This window comes from Nerophis lumbriciformis, linkage group LG26 (genome assembly GCF_033978685.3).
Source record: "Nerophis lumbriciformis linkage group LG26, RoL_Nlum_v2.1, whole genome shotgun sequence".
NCBI classification, from domain to species: domain Eukaryota; kingdom Metazoa; phylum Chordata; class Actinopteri; order Syngnathiformes; family Syngnathidae; genus Nerophis; species Nerophis lumbriciformis.
Window position 1 is genome coordinate 3,487,574 of NC_084573.2, and position 22,427 is coordinate 3,510,000.

Sequence of the window (22,427 nt, forward strand, 5' to 3'; positions counted from 1 at the left end):
AACTAGCTATTTATTGATTAGCAATTGCCGAATCATGTAACATTAGCTTAATGCTAAAACGCCAGCTACTATCACATTCTGTAACAGACAAATAATTTCATGTAGGCTAACGTTACCTACCTGCTACCTCTTGTCTTTTTCTCGTTTCTCCTCCTCTTCTTTTCTCTTTTTTCTTCCCTGGGCACCTGACAGTTTTGGCCGTTTTGACATCTTGTGTTGATTTTTTTGATGTGGTGACGTCCAAAAAGAGTCATGATACGGGAAGGGAGGGGGTGCACAAATAATATTTCTATTATATAGGCTTTACTTTGCATTTTAATTAACGAGGGATTATTTTTTGTATTTAGAAATAATAGTACCAACTTTTTTTTTTTCTCCAACATTTGTGGCACTGGCGTGGCGCCCCCTGATGGACGGCGCCCTTAGCATTTGCCTATACGGCCTATGCCACGGGCCGGCCCTGCTTTTGACAGAACGTAATGACACTGTACAATGGTACAGATGTGCACGTTTCTCCTCACTGAACCACATTGAATTCTGTCTCTGTTCAATTCTTTGCCTCTTGTCTTGTTTAATAGATGTCATCAGTGTTTGAACCTGACAGCTCTGGTTTGCTTGTTTCTCCGGAAAAAGGCTCAAAATGTGGAGAATGTTGGCAACACAACAAGCAAACAATAAAGACCAAAAACAAAAAAACATCCCATAGGGAAAAGCGAGTGATCGGATGAGTGATGAAAAAAATACAACATCCTGTTCTTCCATGGGGCTGGGACATTTTGTTCTCTTCAAAGCCAAATGCGCTGGAAATTGTCCAGCAGGAAAAAAAAACAGTGAAAATGCTGATGAGTGGAGAATGAAATGTAGCAGGAGGAGTGTGTTAAAGTCATAATTTGGTTCTGTGCGGGATTGCACAGTAAACCACAAACATCTCCATAAATAGTATGTACGGGGTGGACTATTATTCCTAGTCTGTAAATAAAGTCCATGCAAAAAGAGAATACAATGATTTCAATTGAATAGACTGCAAAGACAAAATAGTTCATGTTCACACTGAGAAACGTTGTTATTTTTTTTGCAAATATTAGCTCATTTGGGATTTGATGTTTCAAAAAAGCTGGCACAGGTGGCAAAAAAGACTGAGAAAGTTGAGGAATGTTCGTCAAACACTTATTTGGAACATCCTGCAGGTTAATTGGGAACAGGTGGTTGCCATGATTGGGTATAAAAGCATCCATCCATCCATCTTCTTCCGCTTATCCGAGGTCGGGTCGCGGGGGCAGCAGCCTAAGCAGGGAAGCCCAGACTTCCCTCTCCCCAGCCACTTCATCCAGCTCCTCCCGGGGGACCCCGAGGCGTTCCCAGGCCAGCCGGGAGACATAGTCTTCCCAACGTGTCCTGGGTCTTCCCCGCGGCCTCCTACCGGTCGGACGTGCCCTAAACACCTCCCTAGGGAGGCGTTCGGGTGGCATCCTGACCAGATGCCCGAACCACCTCATCTGGCTCCTCTCCATGTGGAGGAGCAGCGGCTTTACTTTGAGCTCCTCCCGGATGACAGAGCTTCTCACCCTATCTCTAAGGGAGAGCCCCGTCACCCGGCGGAGGAAACTCATTTGGGCCGCTTGTACCCGTGATCTTGTCCTTTCGGTCATAACCCAAAGCTCATGACCATAGGTGAGGATGGGAACGTAGATCGACCGGTAAATTGAGAGCTTTGCCTTCCGGCTCAGCTCCTTCTTCACCACAACGGATCGATACAGCGTCCGCATTACTGAAGACACCGCACCGATCCGCCTGTCGATCTCACGATCCACTCTTCCCTCACTCGTGAACAAGACTCCGAGGTACTTGAACTCCTCCACTTGGGGCAAGATCTCCTCCCCAACCCGGAGATGGCACTCCACCCTTTTCCGGGCGAGAACCATGGACTCGGACTTGGAGGTGCTGATTCTCATCCCAGTCGCTTCACACTCGGCTGCGAACCGATCCAGTGAGAGCTGAAGATCCTGGCCAGATGAAGCCATCAGGACCACGTCATCTGCAAAAAGCAGAGACCTAATCCTGCAGCCACCAAACCAGATCCCCTCAACGCCTTGACTGCGCCTAGAAATTCTGTCCATAAAAGTTATGAACAGAATGGGTGACAAAGGGCAGCCTTGGCGGAGTCCAACCCTCACTGGAAACGTGTCCGACTTACTACCGGCAATGCGGACCAAGCTCTGGCACTGATCATACAGGGAGCGGACTGCCACAATCAGACAGTCCGATACCCCGTACTCTCTGAGCACTCCCCACAGGACTTCCCGAGGGACACGGTCGAATGCCTTCTCCAAGTCCACAAAACACATGTAGACTGGTTGGGCAAACTCCCATGCACCCTCAAGGACCCTGCCGAGAGTATAGAGCTGGTCCACAGTTCCACGACCAGGACGAAAACCACACTGTTCCTCCTGAATCCGAGGTTCGACTATCCGGCGTAGAAGCAGCTTACATGAAATGCTCAGTCGTTCACAAACAAGGACGGGGCGAGGGTCGCCACTTTGCCAACAAATGCCTGAGCAAATTGTTTAAGGACAACATTTCTCAACCAAGCTGTTGCAAGGAATTTAGGGATTCCACCATCAAAAGGTCCGTAATATAACAAAAGGTTCAGAGAATCTGGAGAAATCACTGCAAATAAGCGATGATATTACGTACCTTCGATTCCTCGGGCCGTACTGCATCAAAAAGCGACATCCGTGTGTAAAGGATATCGCCACATGGGCTCAGGAACACTTCAGAAAACCACTGTCGGTAACTACAGTTCGTCGCTGCATTTGTAAGTGCAAGTTAGAAGTCTATTATGCAAAACCAAAGCCATTTATCAACAACACCCAGGAACGCCTTCGGCTTCGCTGGGCCCGAGCTCATCTAAGATGGACTGATGCAAAGTGTAAAAGTGTTCCGTGGTTTCACTATGTAAAGCGCTTTAAGTCACTAGATTTGAGTTGAGTTTGAGTTTATTTCGAACATGCATGCATACAACATGATACATCACACATGCATGCATACAACATGATGCATCACACATGCATGCATACATGATACATCACACATGCATGCATACAACATGACACATCACACATGCATGCATACAACATGATACATCACACATGCATGCATACAACATGATGCATCACACATGCATGCATACAACATGATGCATCACACATGCATTTGTACAACATGATACATCACACATGCATGCATACAACATGATGCATCACACATGCATGCATACAACATGATGCATCACACATGCATGCATACAACATGATACATCACACATGCATGCATACAACATGATGCATCACACATGCATGCATACAACATGATGCATCACACATGCATGCATACAACATGATGCATCACACATGCATTCGTACAACATGGTACATCACACATGCATGCATACAACATGATACATCACACATGCATGCATACAACACGATGCATCACACATGCATGCATACAACATGATACATCACACATGCATGCATACAACATGATACATCACACATGCATGCATACAACATGATACATCACACATGCATGCATACAACATGATGCATCACACATGCATGCATACAACATGATACATCACACATGCATGCATACAACATGACACATCACACATGCATGCATACAACATGATGCATCACACATGCATGCATACAACATGATACATCACACATGCATGCATACAACATGATACATCACAATTTCCTGTCCCTCTATTCAACATGTTGGAAAAGGAGTAGGAAGAAGCAGAGCTTATTTAATCCTACCCCTTTTCCTTACATAGCAGTTGCTTACACTTTTGTTCACTTCCTGTTCTCAATTTATTCACAATACACTCCATAAGTAAAACAATAAAAATAAATAAATACATAAATAATACTTAGTGAAGTAAGTTATATTTCATATGAAAAGCGCTATATAATGTAATATCTGTGATATTTGTGTAAGTGTACTGTGCCTTTAAGGGTTTGTGAACGCGCATGCGCGAGAGAGTTGGCGGGAAATATAATTCACTTCACTAATCCGAATGATGATCAGATTAAAAACACTTTTTTTTCCACGTCCACGTGGCTAGTGGTCGATAAACCCTCCTGATTGGCAATCAGGGACAGGGTGAGGAGGCCCTCAGAAGTATTAGTCAAGTCAAAGCGAGACAGACCGAAAACAGGAAACGGAACCAAAATAAGAGCGCTGGAAAGGAAGCAAGAAGTAAACACTGGAAAAACAACACGAAAGTCACGAAAAGTCACGAAGGATCATGACAGGGATTCATTACTGTTCATGATAAAAAGTAAAAAAATGAAATAAATAAGAATACATTGTTACAGCCACTTCCTGTGTCGCGTTCCTCACATGGAAGCAAGGTTACGGAGGAGGAGGGATGGCGGGGTCTAGCTCTCCTCCTCCTCCTCCTCCTCCTATATAACGTCGTGCTTCTCCCACGCAGTCCATAACTCCGCAGAAAACCCACGAAAACAATGGGAAAGTCCCGCTTGACGTGGGCCCTCGTCCTCCTCCTGGGAGGCTTCCGGTTGACGACGAGCCAGGCGACCACCGCCGCCCCTTCGCTCCAACCCACGCAGAGCTGGACTCTGCCGGGGTCCGAGGGGGGAGGTCAGGGGCCGACCACACCTCCCGGCGGGGCCCCGCACCAAGTCGTCACGCCGCGCGGCCAGGACGTCGCCGAGAAGGAGGACGGCGAAGATGACGCCGCGGGGGAGGCGAACGCCGGAAGAGGTATCATTTATTTGCGTCCCTTGATCAAATCTACTGTCAAACATGTTTTTAATCAGAAAACTAATGTGATAAAAAAAACTCTGCAGGTAACAGGAAGGTCACAAGTGTGACTCAACACAGTCCTGTTACCTGGAAAGGTATTTTAAGTATTATTTTATATTATTTTAACATATCCTGTCCAGGCTAGACACGTTTATTTAGAGAGCACAATTCGTACACTATCAATGTCAGGTTGTAACGTTGATTTAACATTGAAATTTGGTCATTTCCCAACCAATATTCTACAACATTGAAACAACATGCTTTTTGACAATGTTTAATCAATGTTGGGTTTTGACGTTGATTTAACATTGAAATTTGGTCATTTCCCCAACCAATATTCTACAACACAAACACAACGTTAAAACAACATGCTTTTTGCCGACTTTTAATTAATGTCAGGTTGTGACGTTGATTTAACATTGAAATTTGGTCATTTCCTCAACCAATTTTCTACAACACAAACACAACATTGAAACAACATGCTTTTTGACAACGTTTAATTAATGTTGGGTTCTGATGTTGATTTTACATTGAAATTTGGTCATTTCCCAACCAATATTCTACAACACAAATACAACACTGAAACAACATGCTTTTTGACAATGTTTAATCAATGTTGGGTTTTGACGTTGATTTAACATTGAAATTTGGTCATTTCCCAACCAATATTCTACAACATTGAAACAACATGCTTTTTGACAACGTTTAATCAATGTTGGGTTCTGACGTTGATTTAACATTGAAATTTGGTCATTTCCCCAACCAATATTCTACAACACAAACACAACGTTAAAACAACATGCTTTTTGACGACTTTTAATTAATGTCAGGTTGTGACGTTGATTTAACATTGAAATTTGGTCATTTCCTCAACCAATATTCTACAACACAAATACAACGTTGAAACAACATGGTTTTTGACAACGTTTAATCAATGTTGTGTTCTGACGTTGATTTAACATTGAAATTTGGTCATTCCCAACCAATATTCTACAACATTGAAACAACATGCTTTTTGACAATGTTTAATCAATGTTGTGTTTTGACGTTGATTTAACATTGAAATTTGGTCATTTCCCCAACCAATATTCTACAACACAAACACAACGTTAAAACAACATGCTTTTTGACGACTTTTAATTAATGTCAGGTTGTGACGTTGATTTAACATTGAAATTTGGTCATTTCCCAACCAATATTCTACAACATTGAAACAACATGCGTTTTGACAATGTTGGGTTTTGACGTTGATTTAACATTGAAATTTGGTCATTTCCCCAACCAATATTCTACAACACAAACACAACGTTAAAACAACATGCTTTTTGACGACTTTTAATTAATGTCAGGTTGTGACGTTGATTTAACATTGAAATTTGGTCATTTCCCCAACCAATATTCTACAACATTGAAACAACATGCTTTTTGACAACGTTTAATCAATGTTGGGTTCTGACTTTGATTTAACATTGAAATTTGGTCATTTCCCAACCAATATTCTACAACACAAATACAACGTTGAAACAACATGCTTTTTGACAACGTTTAATCAATGTTGGGTTCTGACGTTGATTTAACATTGAAATTTGGTCATTCCCAACCAATATTCTACAACACAAACACAACGTTAAAACAACATGCTTTTTGACAACATTTAATTAATGTCAGGTTGTGACGTTGATTTAACATTGAAATTTGGTAATTTCCCAACCAATATTCTACAACATTGAAACAACATGCTTTTTGACAATGTTTAATCAATGTTGGGTTCTGACGTTGATTTAACATTGAAATTTGGTCATTCCCAACCAATATTCTACAACACAAACACAACGTTAAAACAACATGCTTTTTGACGACTTTTAATTAATGTCAGGTTGTGACGTTGATTTAACATTGAAATTTGGTCATTTCCCCAACCAATATTCTACAACATTGAAACAACATGCTTTTTGACAACGTTTAATCAATGTTGGGTTCTGACTTTGATTTAACATTGAAATTTGGTCATTTCCCAACCAATATTCTACAACACAAATACAACGTTGAAACAACATGCTTTTTGACAACGTTTAATCAATGTTGGGTTCTGACGTTGATTTAACATTGAAATTTGGTCATTCCCAACCAATATTCTACAACACAAACACAACGTTAAAACAACATGCTTTTTGACAACATTTAATTAATGTCAGGTTGTGACGTTGATTTAACATTGAAATTTGGTAATTTCCCAACCAATATTCTACAACATTGAAACAACATGCTTTTTGACAATGTTTAATCAATGTTGGGTTCTGACGTTGATTTAACATTGAAATTTGGTCATTCCCAACCAATATTCTACAACACAAACACAACGTTGAAACAACATGCTTTTTGACAACGTTTAATTAATGTTGGGTTCTGACGTTGATTTAACATTGAAATTTGGTCATTTCCCCAACCAATATTCTACAACATTGAAACAACATGCTTTTTGACAATGTTTAATCAATGTTGGGTTCTGACGTTGATTTAACATTGAAATTTGGTAATTTCCCCAACCAATATTCTACAACACAAATACAACGTTAAAACAACATGCTTTTTGACAACTTTTAATTAATGTCAGGTTGTGACGTTGATTTAACATTGAAATTTGGTCATTCCCAACCAATATTCTACAACACAAACACAACGTTAAAACAACATGCTGTTTGACGACGTTTAATCAATGTTGGGTTCTGATGTTGATTTGACATTGAAATTTGGTCATTTCCCAACCAATATTCTACAACATTGAAACAACATGCTTTTTGACAATGTTTAATCAATGTTGGGTTTTGACGTTGATTTAACATTGAAATTTGGTCATTTCCCAAACAATATTCCACAACACAAATACAACGTTGAAACAACATGCTTTTTGACAACGTTTAATCAATGTTGGGTTCTGACTTTGATTTGACCATTGAAATTTGGTCATTTCCCAACCAATATTCCACAACACAAATACAACGTTAAAACAACATGCTTTTTGACGACTTTTAATTAATGTCAGGTTGTGACGTTGATTTAACATTGAAATTTGGTCATTTCCCAACCAATATTCTACAACATTGAAACAACATGCTTTTTGACAATGTTTAATCAATGTTGGGTTTTGACGTTGATTTAACATTGAAATTTGGTCATTTCCCCAACCAATATTCCACAACACAAACACAACGTTGAAACAACATGCTTTTTGACGACGTTTAATCAATGTTGGGTTCTGACGTTGATTTAACATTGAAATTTGGTCATTCCCAACCAATATTCTACAACACAAACACAACATTAAAACAACATGCTTTTTGACGACTTTTAATTAATGTCAGGTTGTGACGTTGATTTAACATTGAAATTTGGTCATTTCCCAACCAATATTCTACAACATTGAAACAACATGCTTTTTGACAATGTTTAATCAATGTTGGGTTTTGACGTTGATTTAACATTGAAATTTGGTCATTTCCCCAACCAATATTCTACAACACAAACACAACGTTGAAACAACATGCTTTTTGACAACGTTTAATTAATGTTGGGTTCTGACGTTGATTTAACATTGAAATTTGGTCATTTCCCAACCAATATTCTACAACACAAACACAACGTTGAAACAACATGCTTTTTGACAGCGTTTAATTAATGTTGTGTTCTGACGTTGATTTAACATTGAAATTTGGTCATTTCCCCAACCAATATTCTACAACACGCTTTTTGACGACTTTTAATTAATGTCAGGTTGTGACGTTGATTTAACATTGAAATTTGGTCATTTCCCAACCAATATTCTACAACATTGAAACAACATGCTTTTTGACGACGTTTAATCAATGTTGGGTTCTGACTTTGATTTGACCATTGAAATTTGGTAATTTCCCAACCAATATTCTACAACACAAATACAACATTGAAACAACATGCTTTTTGACAACATTTAATCAATGGTTGTGACGTTGATTTAACATTGAAATTTGGTCATTTCCCAACCAATATTCTACAACACAAATACAACGTTGAAACAACATGCTTTTTGACAACATTTAATCAATGTTCAATCCAATCCAATCCACTTTATTTATATAGCACATTTAAACAACAAAAATGTTTCCAAAGTGCTGCACAACAATATTAAAAACAATAATCAAATATTATCCTTAGCTCCACCAATGACTGAATAAAAACAAAAAATAAATATAGAACCAATATAAAAACAATATAAAAATGAATATGATTAAAAACGATTTTAAAGGGAAAAAACAATTAAAACAGTAAATAGAAATCAAAATTGATTAATCGATGTTGGGTTCTGACGTTGATTTAACATTGAAATTTGGTCATTTCCCAACCAATATTCTACAACATTGAAACAACATGCTTTTTGACAACGTTTAATCAATGTTGGATTCAGACCTTTATTTGACCATTGAATGTTGGTCATTTCCCAACCAATATTCTACAACACAAATACAACATTGAAACAACATGCTTTTTGACAACATTTAATCAATGGTTGTGACGTTGATTTAACATTGAAATTTGGTCATTTACCCAACCAATATTCTACAACACAAATACAACGTTAAAACAACATGCTTTTTGACGACTTTTAATTAATGTCAGGTTGTGACGTTGATTTAACCATTGAAATTTGGTCATTTCCCAACCAATATTCTACAACATTGAAACAACATGCTTTTTGACAATGTTTAATCAATGTTGGGTTTTGACGTTGATTTAACATTGAAATTTGGTCATTTCCCAACCAATATTCTACAACACAAACACAACGTTAAAACAACATGCTTTTTGACGACTTTTAATTAATGTCAGGTTGTGACGTTGATTTAACATTGAAATTTGGTCATTTCCCCAACCAATATTCTACAACACAAACACAACATTGAAACAACATGCTTTTTGACAACGTTTAATCAATGTTGGGTTCTGACATTGATTTAACATTGAAATTTGGTCATTCCCAACCAATATTCTACAACACAAACACAACGTTGAAACAACATGCTTTTTGACAACGTTTAATTAATGTTGGGTTCTGACGTTGATTTAACATTGAAATTTGGTCATTTCCCAACCAATATTCTACAACACAAACACAACGTTGAAACAACATGCTTTTTGACAACGTTTAATTAATGTTGGGTTCTGACGTTGATTTAACATTGAAATTTGGTCATTTCCCAACCAATATTCTACAACACAAATACAACATTGAAACAACATGCTTTTTGACGACGTTTAATCAATGTTGGGTTGTGACTTTGATTTGACCATTGAATTTTGGTCACCCAATATTCTACAACACAAATACAATGTTGAAACAACATGCTTTTTGACAACGTTTAATCAATGTTGGGTTCTGACGTTGATTTGACCGTTGAAATTTGGTCATTTCCCAACCAATATTCCACAACACAAATACAACGTTGAAACAACATGCTTTTTGACGACGTTTAATCAATGTTGGGTTGTGACTTTGATTTGACCATTGAATTTTGGTCACCCAATATTCTACAACACAAATACAACGTTGAAACAACATGCTTTTTGACAACGTTTAATCAATGTCGGGTTCTGACGTTGATTTGACCGTTGAAATTTGGTCATTTCCCAACCAATATTCCACAACACAAATACAACGTTGAAACAACATGCTTTTTGACGACGTTTAATCAATGTTGGGTTGTGACTTTGATTTGACCATTGAATTTTGGTCACCCAATATTCTACAACACAAATACAACGTTGAAACAACATGCTTTTTGACAATGTTTAATCAATGTCAGGTTGTGACGTTGATTTGACCGTTGAAATTTGGTAATTTTCCAACCAATATTCCACAACACAAATACAACATTGAAACAACATGCTTTTTGACGACGTTTAATCAATGTTGGGTTCTGACGTTGACTTAACATTGAAATTTGGTCATTTCCCAACCAATATTCTACAACACAAATACAACGTTGAAACAACATGCTTTTTGACAACATTTTATCAATGTTCAATCCAATCCAATCCACTTTATTTATATAGCACATTTAAACAACAAAAATGTTTCCAAAGTGCTGCACAACAATATTAAAAACAATAATCAAATATTATCCTTAGCTCCACCAATGACTGAATAAAAACAAAAAATAAATAAATATAGAACCAATATAAAAACAATATAAAAATAAATATAATTAAAAACGATTTTAAAGGGAAAAAACAATTAAAACAGTAAATAGAAATCAAAATTGATTAATCAATGTTGGGTTCTGACGTTGATTTAAAATTGAAATTTGGTCATTTCCCCAACCAATATTCTACAACACAAACACAATGTTAAAACAACATGCTTTTTGACAACGTTTAATTAATGTCAGGTTGTGACGTTGATTTAACATTGAAATTTGGTCATTTCCCAACCAATATTCTACAACACAAATACAACATTGAAACAACATGCTTTTTGACGACGTTTAATCAATGTTGGGTTCTGACGTTGATTTGACCGTTGAAATTTGGTAATTTTCCAACCAATATTCTACAACACAAACACAACGTTAAAACAACATGCTTTTTGATGACTTTTAATTAAGGTCAGGTTGTGACGTTGATTTAACATTGAAATTTGGTCATTTCCCCAACCAATATTCTACAACACAAACACAACGTTGAAACAACATGCTTTTTGACAACGTTTAATTAATGTTGGGTTCTGACGTTGATTTAACATTGAATTTTGGTCATTTCCCCAACCAATATTCTACAACACAAACACAACGTTAAAACAACATGCTTTTTGACGACTTTTAATTAATGTCAGGTTGTGACGTTGATTTAACATTGAAATTTGGTCATTTCCCCAACCAATATTCTACAACATTGAAACAACATGCTTTTTGACAATGTTTAATCAATGTTGGGTTTTGACGTTGATTTAACATTGAAATTTGGTCATTTCCCAACCAATATTCCACAACATAAACACAACGTTGAAACAACATGCTTTTTGACGACGTTTAATCAATGTTGGGTTGTGACTTTGATTTGACCATTGAAATTTGGTCATTTCCCAACCAATATTCCACAACACAAATACAATATTGAAACAACATCCTTTTTGACGACTTTTAATCAATGGTTGTGACGTTGATTTGACCATTGAAATTTGGTAATTTTCCAACCAATATTCTACAACACAAATACAACGTTGAAACAACATGGTTTTTGACAACGTTTAATCAATGTTGCGTTCTGACGTTAAAATGACTGTTGAAATTTGGTCATTTCCCAACCAATATTCCACAACACAAACACAACATTGAAACAACATGCTTTTTGACGACGTTTAATCAATGTTGGGTTCTGACGTTGATTTAACATTGAATTTTGGTCATTTCCCCAACCAATATTCTACAACACAAACACAACGTTAAAACAACATGCTTTTTGACGACTTTTAATTAATGTCAGGTTGTGACGTTGATTTAACATTGAAATTTGGTCATTTCCCAACCAATATTCTACAACATTGAAACAACATGCTTTTTGACAATGTTTAATCATGTTGGGTTTTGACGTTGATTTAACATTGAAATTTGGTAATTTCCCCAACCAATATTCTACAACACAAACACAACGTTGAAACAACATGCTTTTTGACAACGTTTAATCAATGTTGGGTTCTGACGTTGATTTAACATTGAATTTTGGTCATTTCCCCAACCAATATTCTACAACACAAACACAACGTTAAAACAACATGCTTTTTGACGACTTTTAATTAACGTCAGGTTGTGACGTTGATTTAACATTGAAATTTGGTCATTTCCCAACCAATATTCTACAACATTGAAACATGCTTTTTGACAATGTTTAATCATGTTGGGTTTTGACGTTGATTTAACATTGAAATTTGGTAATTTCCCCAACCAATATTCTACAACACAAACACAACGTTGAAACAACATGCTTTTTGACAACGTTTAATCAATGTTGGGTTCTGACGTTGATTTAACATTGAATTTTGGTCATTTCCCCAACCAATATTCTACAACACAAACACAACGTTAAAACAACATGCTTTTTGACGACTTTTAATTAACGTCAGGTTGTGACGTTGATTTAACATTGAAATTCGGTCATTTCCCAACCAATATTCTACAACATTGAAACAACATGCTTTTTGACAATGTTTAATCAATGTTGGGTTTTGACGTTGATTTAACATTGAAATTTGGTAATTTCCCAACCAATATTCTACAACACAAACACAACGTTGAAACAACATGCTTTTTGACGACTTTTAATCAATGTTGGGTTCTGACTTTGATTTGACCGTTGAAATTTGGTAATTTTCCAACCAATATTCCACAACACAAATACAACGTTGAAACAACATGCTTTTTGAGGACGTTTAATCAATGTTGGGTTGTGACTTTGATTTGACCATTGAATTTTGGTCACCCAATATTCTACAACACAAATACAACGTTGAAACAACATGCTTTTTGACAACGTTTAATCAATGTCAGGTTGTGACGTTGATTTGACCATTGAAATTTGGTCAATTTTCCAACCAATATTCCACAACACAAATACAACGTTGAAACAACATGCTTTTTGACAACATTTAATCAATGTTGGATTCTGACTTTGATTTGACCGTTGAAATTTGGTCATTTCCCAACCAATATTCTACAACACAAATACAACGTTGAAACAACATACTTTTTGACAACGTTTAATCAATGTTGGGTTCTGACGTTGATTTAACATTGAAATTTGGTCATTCCCAACCAATATTCTACAACACAAACACAACGTTAAAACAACATGCTTTTTGACGACTTTTAATTAATGTCAGGTTGTGACGTTGATTTAACATTGAAATTTGGTCATTTCCCAACCAATATTCTACAACATTGAAACAACATGCTTTTTGACAATGTTTAATCAATGTTGGGTTTTGACGTTGATTTAACATTGAAATTTGGTCATTTCCCAACCAATATTCTACAACATTGAAACAACATGCTTTTTGACAATGTTTAATCAATGTTGGGTTTTGACGTTGATTTAACATTGAAATTTGGTCATTTCCCAACCAATATTCCACAACATTGAAACAACATGCTTTTTGACAACGTTTAATCAATGTTGGATTCAGACCTTTATTTGACCATTGAATGTTGGTCATTTCCCAACCAATATTCTACAACACAAATACAACATTGAAACAACATGCTTTTTGACAATATTTAATCAATGGTTGTGACGTTGATTTAACATTGAAATTTGGTCGTTTTCCCAACCAATATTCTACAACACAAATACAACGTTGAAACAACATGCTTTTTGACAACATTTTATCAATGTTCAATCCAATCCAATCCACTTTATTTATATAGCACATTTAAACAACAAAAATGTTTCCAAAGTGCTGCACAACAATATTAAAAACAATATTAAAAACAATAATCAAATATTATCCTTAGCTCCACCAATGACTGAATAAAAACAAAAAATAAATAAATATAGAACCAATAAATATGATTAAAAACGATTTTAAAGGGAAAAAACAAAACAGTAAATAGAAATCAAAATTAATTAATCAATGTTGGGTTCTGACGTTGATTTAACATTGAATTTTGGTCATTTCCCAACCAATATTCCACAACACAAATACAACATTGAAACAACATGCTTTTTGACGACGTTTAATCAATGTTGGGTTCTGACGTTGATTTGACCGTTGAAATTTGGTCATTTCCCAACCAATATTCTACAACACAAATACAACATTGAAACAACATGCTCTTTGACAACGTTTAATCAATGTTGGATTCTGACTTTGATTTGACCATTGAAATTTGGTAATTTCCCAACCAATATTCCACAACACAAATACAACGTTGAAACAACATGTTTTTTGACAACATTTAATCAATGGTTGTGACGTTGATTTGACCATTGAAATTTGGTCATTTCCCAACCAATATTCCACAACACAAATACAACGTTGAAACAACATGCTTTTTGACAACATTTAATCAATGGTTGTGACGTTGATTTAACATTGAAATTTGGTCATTTCCCAACCAATATTCTACCACACAAATACAATGTTGAAACAACATGCTTTTTGACAACATTTTATCAATGCTCAATCCAATCCAATCCACTTTATTTATATAGCACATTTAAACAACAAAAATGTTTCCAAAGTGCTGCACAACAATATTAAAAACAATATTAAAAACAATATTAAAAACAATAATCAAATATTATCCTTAGCTCCACCAATGACTGAATAAAAACAAAAAATAAATAAATATAGAACCAATATAAAAACAAATATAATTAAAAACGATTTTAAAGGGAAAAAACAATTAAAACAGTAAATAGAAATCAAAATTGATTAATCAATGTTGGGTTCTAACGTTGATTTGACCATTGAAATTTGGTCATTTCCCCAACCAACAACATGTAACCAACGTTAGACATCAACGTTGTCTCAGTTTACAAACACAACAATTTTTCAGCGTTGTATTGAAGTCTGTTTTAAAAAGACATGCACGTATAATCAACGTTGTTTCAATGTCTTGTAACTGCTGTGTGAAACGAGCCACTCCACAGCATAAGTGAATTTTACGATTTAGAACTGAAATGATTTATTTGGAGACCGATGTACCGCAAGTGCTGACCGGGCGGAACGGCACGCATTCACGAGCATAACTGCCAGGGTTTTGCTGTTTGCTTTCATAAGGATAATATATGTCCACAGAAGTGCAACTAATCACATTTATTTCAGCCTCCTTGCCAGATGTGTGCTGAGTTCCCCCCCCCCCAAGTGTGCGGTCTGGACTCAGAGGCCCTTCCTTCTTCACCCTTTGCACGGATTTTGATCCGACATCAAAACACGGGGAGAAGCTGGTGTCCATTAGCCAAACACAGGAGTCCTCAAATGTGTGATTTATCCCTCGTCCCACGCTACACCAGACAACTTTACTGGAAAACACGCTTGAGGCGCTTCCGTTCCGTGATTCACGGCCGAGTTTACCAAAGTCGTGGCATTCCCGAGCGTTGACTTTACACTCTCCGGGCTTTCTTGCTCCCAGGACCGACTTATCTGCGGTCTCGAAGGAGAAGTGGGCCTCTCAACTCCAGCTGAACTGACCCGCCATGATTGTGCTGAGAGGCCGAGACATCAGATTACAAGAGTTCTGCTTACTCGGGAGAAACCGGAAGAGGACTTGTTTAACCCCTCAGTGGTCCGTAGGGTTGTTCCATGTCCCCTAACGTATCCTCCCTTGGGCCTGGAGTCCCTGAGGGTAGATGACACCCAAATTCAAGCGTCCTCCTTCCAGAGGTTCGGTCTGGGTCAGCGCCGGAGGCACTTCCGTTCCGTGATTAACGGCCGAGTTTTCCAAAGTCGTGGCATTCCGAGCGTTGACTTTACACTCTCCGGGCTTTCTTGTTGCATGCCGAGCCTCCCAGGACTAACTTATCTGCGGTCTCGAAGGAGAAGTGGGCCTCTCATCTCCCGCTGAACTAACCCGCCGTGATTATGCTGAGAGGCCGAGATCTCAGATTACAAGAGTTCTGCTTACTCAGGATAATCCGGAAGAGGACTTTTTTTAACCCCTCAGTAGTCCGTAAGGTTGTTCCATGTCCCTAACGTGTCCCCCCTTGGGCCTGGAGTCCCTCAGGGTAGATGACACCCAAATTCAAGCGTCTTCCTTCCAGAGGTTTGGTCTGTTGACTGGTCTGTTGACTGTTGACTGTTGACTTTACACTCTCCGGGCTTTTTTGTTGCATGCCGAGCCTCCCAGGACTAACTTATCTGCGGTCTCCAAGGAGAAGTGGGCCTCTCAACTCCCGCTGAACTAACCCGCCGTGATTATGCTGAGAGGCCGAGATCTCAGATTACAAGAGTTCTGCTTACTCAGGATAATCCGGAAGAGGACTTTTTTTAACCCCTCAGTAGTCCGTAAGGTTGTTCCATGTCCCTAACGTGTCCCCCTCTGTGCCCAGGGTGTCCTCCCTTGGGCCTGGAGTCCCTGAGGGTAGATGACACCCAAATTCAAGTGTCTTCCTTCCAGAGGTTTGGTCTGTTGACTGGTCTGTTGACTGTTGACTTTACACTCTCCGGGCTTTCTTGTTGCATGCCGAGCCTCCCAGGACTAACTTATCTGCGGTCTCGAAGGAGAAGTGGGCCTCTCAACTCCCGCTGAACTAACCCGTCGTGATTATGCTGAGAGGCCGAGATCTCAGATTACAAGAGTTCTGCTTACTCAGGATAATCCGGAAGAGGAATTTTTTCAACCCCTCAGTAGTCCGTAAGGTTGTTCCATGTCCCTAACGTGTCCCCCTCTGTGCCCAGGGTGTCCTCCCTTGGGCCTGGAGTCCCTGAGGGTAGATGACACCCAAATTCAAGCGTCTTCTTTCCAGAGGTTTGGTCTGTTGACTGGTCTGTTGACTGGTCTGTTGACTGTTGACTTTACACTCTCCGGGCTTTCTTGTTGCATGCCGAGCCTCCCAGGACTAACTTATCTGCGGTCTCGAAGGAGAAGTGGGCCTCTCATCTCCCGCTGAACTAACCCGCCGTGATTATGCTGAGAGGCCGAGATCTCAGATTACAAGAGTTCTGTTTACTCAGGATAATCCGGAAGAGGACTTTTTTTAACCCCTCAGTAGTACGTAAGGTTGTTCCATGTCCCTAACGTGTCCCCCTCTGTGCCCAGGGTGTCCTCCCTTGGGCCTGGAGTCCCTGAGGGTAGATGACACCCAAATTCAAGCGTCTTCCTTCCAGAGGTTTGGTCTGTTGACTGGTCTGTTGACTGTTGACTGTTGACTTTACACTCTCCGGGCTTTCTTGTTGCATGCCGAGCCTCCCAGGACTAACTTATCTGCGGTCTCGAAGGAGAAGTGGGCCTCTCAACTCCCGCTGAACTAACCCGCCGTGATTATGCTGAGAGGCCGAGATCTCAGATTACAAGAGTTCTGCTTACTTAGGATAATCCGGAAGAGGACTTTTTTTAACCCCTCAGTAGTCCGTAAGGTTGTTCCATGTCCCTAACGTGTCCCCCCTTGGGCCTGGAGTCCCTGAGGGTAGATGACACCCAAATTCAATCGTCTTCCTTCCAGAGGTTTGGTCTGTTGACTGGTCTGTTGACTGTTGACTTTACACTCTCCGGGCTTTCTTGTTGCATGCCGAGCCTCCCAGGACTAACTTATTTGCGGTCTCGAAGGAGAAGTGGGCCTCTCAACTCCCGCTGAACTAACCCGCCGTGATTATGCTGAGAGGCCGAGATCTCAGATTACAAGAGTTCTGCTTACTCAGGATAATCCGGAAGAGGACTTTTTTTAACCCCTCAGTAGTCCGTAAGGTTGTTCCATGTCCCTAACGTGTCCCCCTCTGTGCCCAGGGTGTCCTCCCTTGGGCCTGGAGTCCCTGAGGGTAGATGACACCCAAATTCAAGCGTCCTCTTTCCAGAGGTTCAGTCTGGGTCAGCGCCGGAGGCACTTCCGTTCCGTGATTCACGGCCGAGTTTTCCAAAGTCGTGGCATTCCGAGCGTTGACTTTACACTCTCCGGGCTTTCTTGTTGCATGCCGAGCCTCCCAGGACTAACTTATCTGCGGTCTCGAAGGAGAAGTGGGCCCCTCAACTCCCGCTGAACTAACCCGTCGTGATTATGCTGAGAGGCCGAGATCTCAGATTACAAGAGTTCTGCTTACTCAGGATAATCCGGAAGAGGACTTTTTTTAACCCCTCAGTAGTCCGTAAGGTTGTTCCATGTCCCTAACGTGTCCCCCTCTGTGCCCAGGGTGTCCTCCCTTGGGCCTGGAGTCCCTGAGGGTAGATGACACCCAAATTCAAGCGTCTTCCTTCCAGAGGTTTGGTCTGTTGACTGGTCTGTTGACTGTTGACTGTTGACTTTACACTCTCCGGGCTTTCTTGTTGCATGCCGAGCCTCCCAGGACTAACTTATCTGCGGTCTCGAAGGAGAAGTGGGCCTCTCAACTCCCGCTGAACTAACCCGCCGTGATTATGCTGAGAGGCCGAGATCTCAGATTACAAGAGTTCTGCTTACTTAGGATAATCCGGAAGAGGACTTTTTTTAACCCCTCAGTAGTCCGTAAGGTTGTTCCATGTCCCTAACGTGTCCCCCCTTGGGCCTGGAGTCCCTGAGGGTAGATGACACCCAAATTCAAGCGTCTTCCTTCCAGAGGTTTGGTCTGTTGACTGGTCTGTTGACTGTTGACTGTTGACTTTACACTCTCCGGGCTTTTTTGTTGCATGCCGAGCCTCCCAGGACTAACTTATTTACGGTCTCGAAGGAGAAGTGGGCCTCTCAACTCCCGCTGAACTAACCCGCCGTGATTATGCTGAGAGGCCGAGATCTCAGATTACAAGAGTTCTGCTTACTCAGGATAATCCGGAAGAGGACTTGTTTAACCCCTCAGTAGTCCGTAAGGTTGTTCCATGTCCCTAACGTGTCCCCCCCTTGGGCCTGGAGTCCCTGAGGGTAGATGACACCCAAATTCAAGCGTCCTCCTTCCAGAGGTTTGGTCTGTTGACTGGTCTGTTGACTGTTGACTTTACACTCTCCGGGCTTTCTTGTTGCATGCCGAGCCTCCCAGGACTAACTTATCTGCGGTCTCGAAGGAGAAGTGGGCCTCTCAACTCCTGCTGAACTAACCCGCCGTGATTATGCTGAGAGGCCGAGATCTCAGATTACAAGAGTTCTGTTTACTTAGGATAATCCGGAAGAGGACTTTTTTTAACCCCTCAGTAGTCCGTAAGGTTGTTCCATGTCCCTAACGTGTCCCCCCTTGGGCCTGGAGTCCCTGAGGGTAGATGACACCCAAATTCAAGCGTCTTCCTTCCAGAGGTTTGGTCTGTTGACTGGTCTGTTGACTGTTGACTGTTGACTTTACACTCTCCGGGCTTTCTTGTTGCATGCCGAGCCTCCCAGGACTAATTTATCTGCGGTCTCGAAGGAGAACTGGGCCTCTCAAGTCCCGCTGAACTAACCCGCCGTGATTATGCTGAGAGGCCGAGATCTCAGATTACAAGAGTTCTGCTTACTCAGGAGAATCCGGAAGAGGACTTGTTTAACCCCTCAGTGGTCCGTAGGGTTGTTCCGTGGTCCGTAGGGTTGTTCCATGTCCCTAACGTGTCCCCCTCTGCGCCCAGGGTGTCCTCCCTTGGGCCTGGAGTCCCTGAGGGTAGATGACACCCAAATTCAAGCGTCCTCCTTCCAGAGGTTCGGTCTGGGTCCTCACAGAGGCAGACTCAATATCCAGGTGGGGAAAGTTTTGGATGTTTCCGTAAGTTATGAAATAGGTCAGGGAGTGCGTCTGAGAGCAATTAAAATTTTGACTAAACTATTAGGAAACGCGGCCAAGTCCGTGGTTCCCGCAGAAGCTGACCCAAGCATTTCTGTGTGTGTGTGTGTGTGTGTGTGTGTGACGCTCATCTCAGTCTGGCATCGAGGACGGGGATCTGTATGACGGCGCCTGGTGTGCCGAGTACAAAGACCGGAACCAGTGGCTGGAAGTGGACGCCCTGCACCTCACCCGCTTCACCGGTGTCATCCTGCAGGGCCGCAGCACCATCTGGAGGTCAGGTCGTGTCAGGGGTGGGTAAGGTCTCGGGTGTTGTCCACTGATCCACCTTGCTGCAGGCAGGACTGGGTGGAGACCTACAAAGTCCAGCTGAGCAACGACTCCATAAGCTGGGAAAGCAGCATGAACGGGACACAAGAAGCGGTACGTCTTAGCATTTTTTTCATGACAGTGAATGTCCGAAGTGTGGCCCGGGGTCAATATTTCCAAACTTCCCGAGCTTAACTTCCCGTGGTAAGTTTCCGGAAATTTACCGGAAACTTTCCACCCCTTTGAAACCCCAGTTAGTACGCAAAAAAACCCAACCTTTTTGTCTTCTTGTCTGTGATAATGATTGTGAACGACAGGCAAAATTCCTACAAAAGTACACTTCCCCTTTAAGAACTGCCATAAAGCATACTTGCCAACCTTGAGACCTCCGATTTTGGGAGGTGGGGGGCGGGGGGCGTGGTCGGGGGTGGGGCGGGGGCGTGGTTAAGATATATATATATATATATATATATATATATATATATAAAGAAATACTTGACTTTCAGTGAATTCTAGCTATATATATATATATAAAAATACTTGAATTTCAGTGTTCATTTATTTACACATATACACACACATAACACTCCTCTACTCATTGTTGAGTTAAGGGTTGAATTGTCCATCCTTGTTCTATTCTCTGTCACTATTTCAGAACACACACATTATACAAATATACATTATAAAATCAATAAGAAAACGGGAGCTCTAATTTGGGAGTCTGAATTAAGATCAGAAGTTCCTATATAAACATTGCGCACTCACGTCGCCATTTTGTATTGATTACTGCAGCTGTGCCCTGGATTCATTCACAAATACAAACTACAACTCACAAACACTTTAGAGTTAGGCTCCACCATCAGAATGTGTACTTAAACTCATAAAGATCACATGGATATTATTCAGTGAGTTGATTCACCAAAACTAACCTGTTATACAGGAGGAAAAAGCACACAGGACGTTTCAATTGTTCACAGACTGGTCGCGCTCATCAGAATGACAAGACACTACCGGTCTGCAGGTGATAGCATTCAATTGGGAAGAAACGCCCTACTGCCCCCCTACTGACCAATGTGAATACTGATAAATGTGGAATGACAGCTCCAAAAACGAATTCAAACCACAAAATAAACTAAATAAATCAACACAAAAATGTGACACATTATGGGTGGGTCACATGTGCATGTACAACAGGCTGTCAACACGTCACTCAGGTCCGCATGGAGCTGGAGGGGGCGTGGCCTCCAGCTCCGCCTGAATTTCAGGAGATTTTCGGGAGAAAATTTGTCCCGGGAGGTTTTCGGGAGAGGCGCTAAATTTCGGGAGTCTCCCGGAAAATCCGGGAGGGTTGGCAAGTATGCCATACAGTGCTCCTGGTTGTCACGTAGTGCACCTGCTGACTAGGTGTTTTATGGCCGCAGATATTTGAGGGCAACAACGACGCAGAGACTCCGGTGCTGGGGATCCTTCCCGTCCCGGTGGTGGCACGTTACGTCCGCATCAACCCGCAGAGCTGGTTGGCCGAAGGCGACATCTGCCTCCGAGCCGAGATAGTCGGGTGCAGGGTCCACGGTACGGAGAAATGACTCGTAAGCCAAAAAAAGACGTAGGTGTCAGTGTGGACTTGTCCGTCGCAGAAACGCAGCCGGCGAAAGACGCTGCGCCGAAAGACGCCCTGGATTTCCGACACCACAACTACATGGAGATGAGAAAGGTAAAGGTGAAGTTCCTGGGGTTGAAGCCGGGGTGTGACTGACTTGGTGGTGACAGTTGATGAAGGCGGTGTCTGAGGAGTGTCCTGACATCACGCGCATCTACACCATCGGCAAAAGCTACATGGGCCTCAAACTCTACGTCATGGAGATGTCCGACCATCCCGGCAAGC

General features: G+C 40.6%; 1 protein-coding gene across 2 annotated transcripts in view; it reads left to right on the forward strand.

The window, feature by feature from the left end:
* The first annotated feature begins 4,509 nt into the window (after nucleotides 1–4,509).
* Nucleotides 4,510–22,427, forward strand: part of cpxm1a (carboxypeptidase X (M14 family), member 1a) — a 38,572-nt gene continuing 20,654 nt past the window's right edge. Inside the window, exons 1-7 of one of the 2 annotated variants that reach the window (XM_061987652.2) lie at nucleotides 4,510–4,794; nucleotides 20,082–20,191; nucleotides 20,370–20,509; nucleotides 20,572–20,656; nucleotides 21,964–22,114; nucleotides 22,180–22,256; nucleotides 22,313–22,427. The exon at nucleotides 22,313–22,427 is cut by the window's right edge and continues 9 nt beyond it. In XM_061987652.2, the coding sequence (XP_061843636.1) occupies nucleotides 4,536–4,794; nucleotides 20,082–20,191; nucleotides 20,370–20,509; nucleotides 20,572–20,656; nucleotides 21,964–22,114; nucleotides 22,180–22,256; nucleotides 22,313–22,427 (937 nt within the window). In that variant the 5' untranslated portion in view covers nucleotides 4,510–4,535. The remainder of the gene's footprint in view (nucleotides 4,795–20,081; nucleotides 20,192–20,369; nucleotides 20,510–20,571; nucleotides 20,657–21,963; nucleotides 22,115–22,179; nucleotides 22,257–22,312) is intronic. The other variant, XM_061987653.2, reaches the window with a different exon arrangement.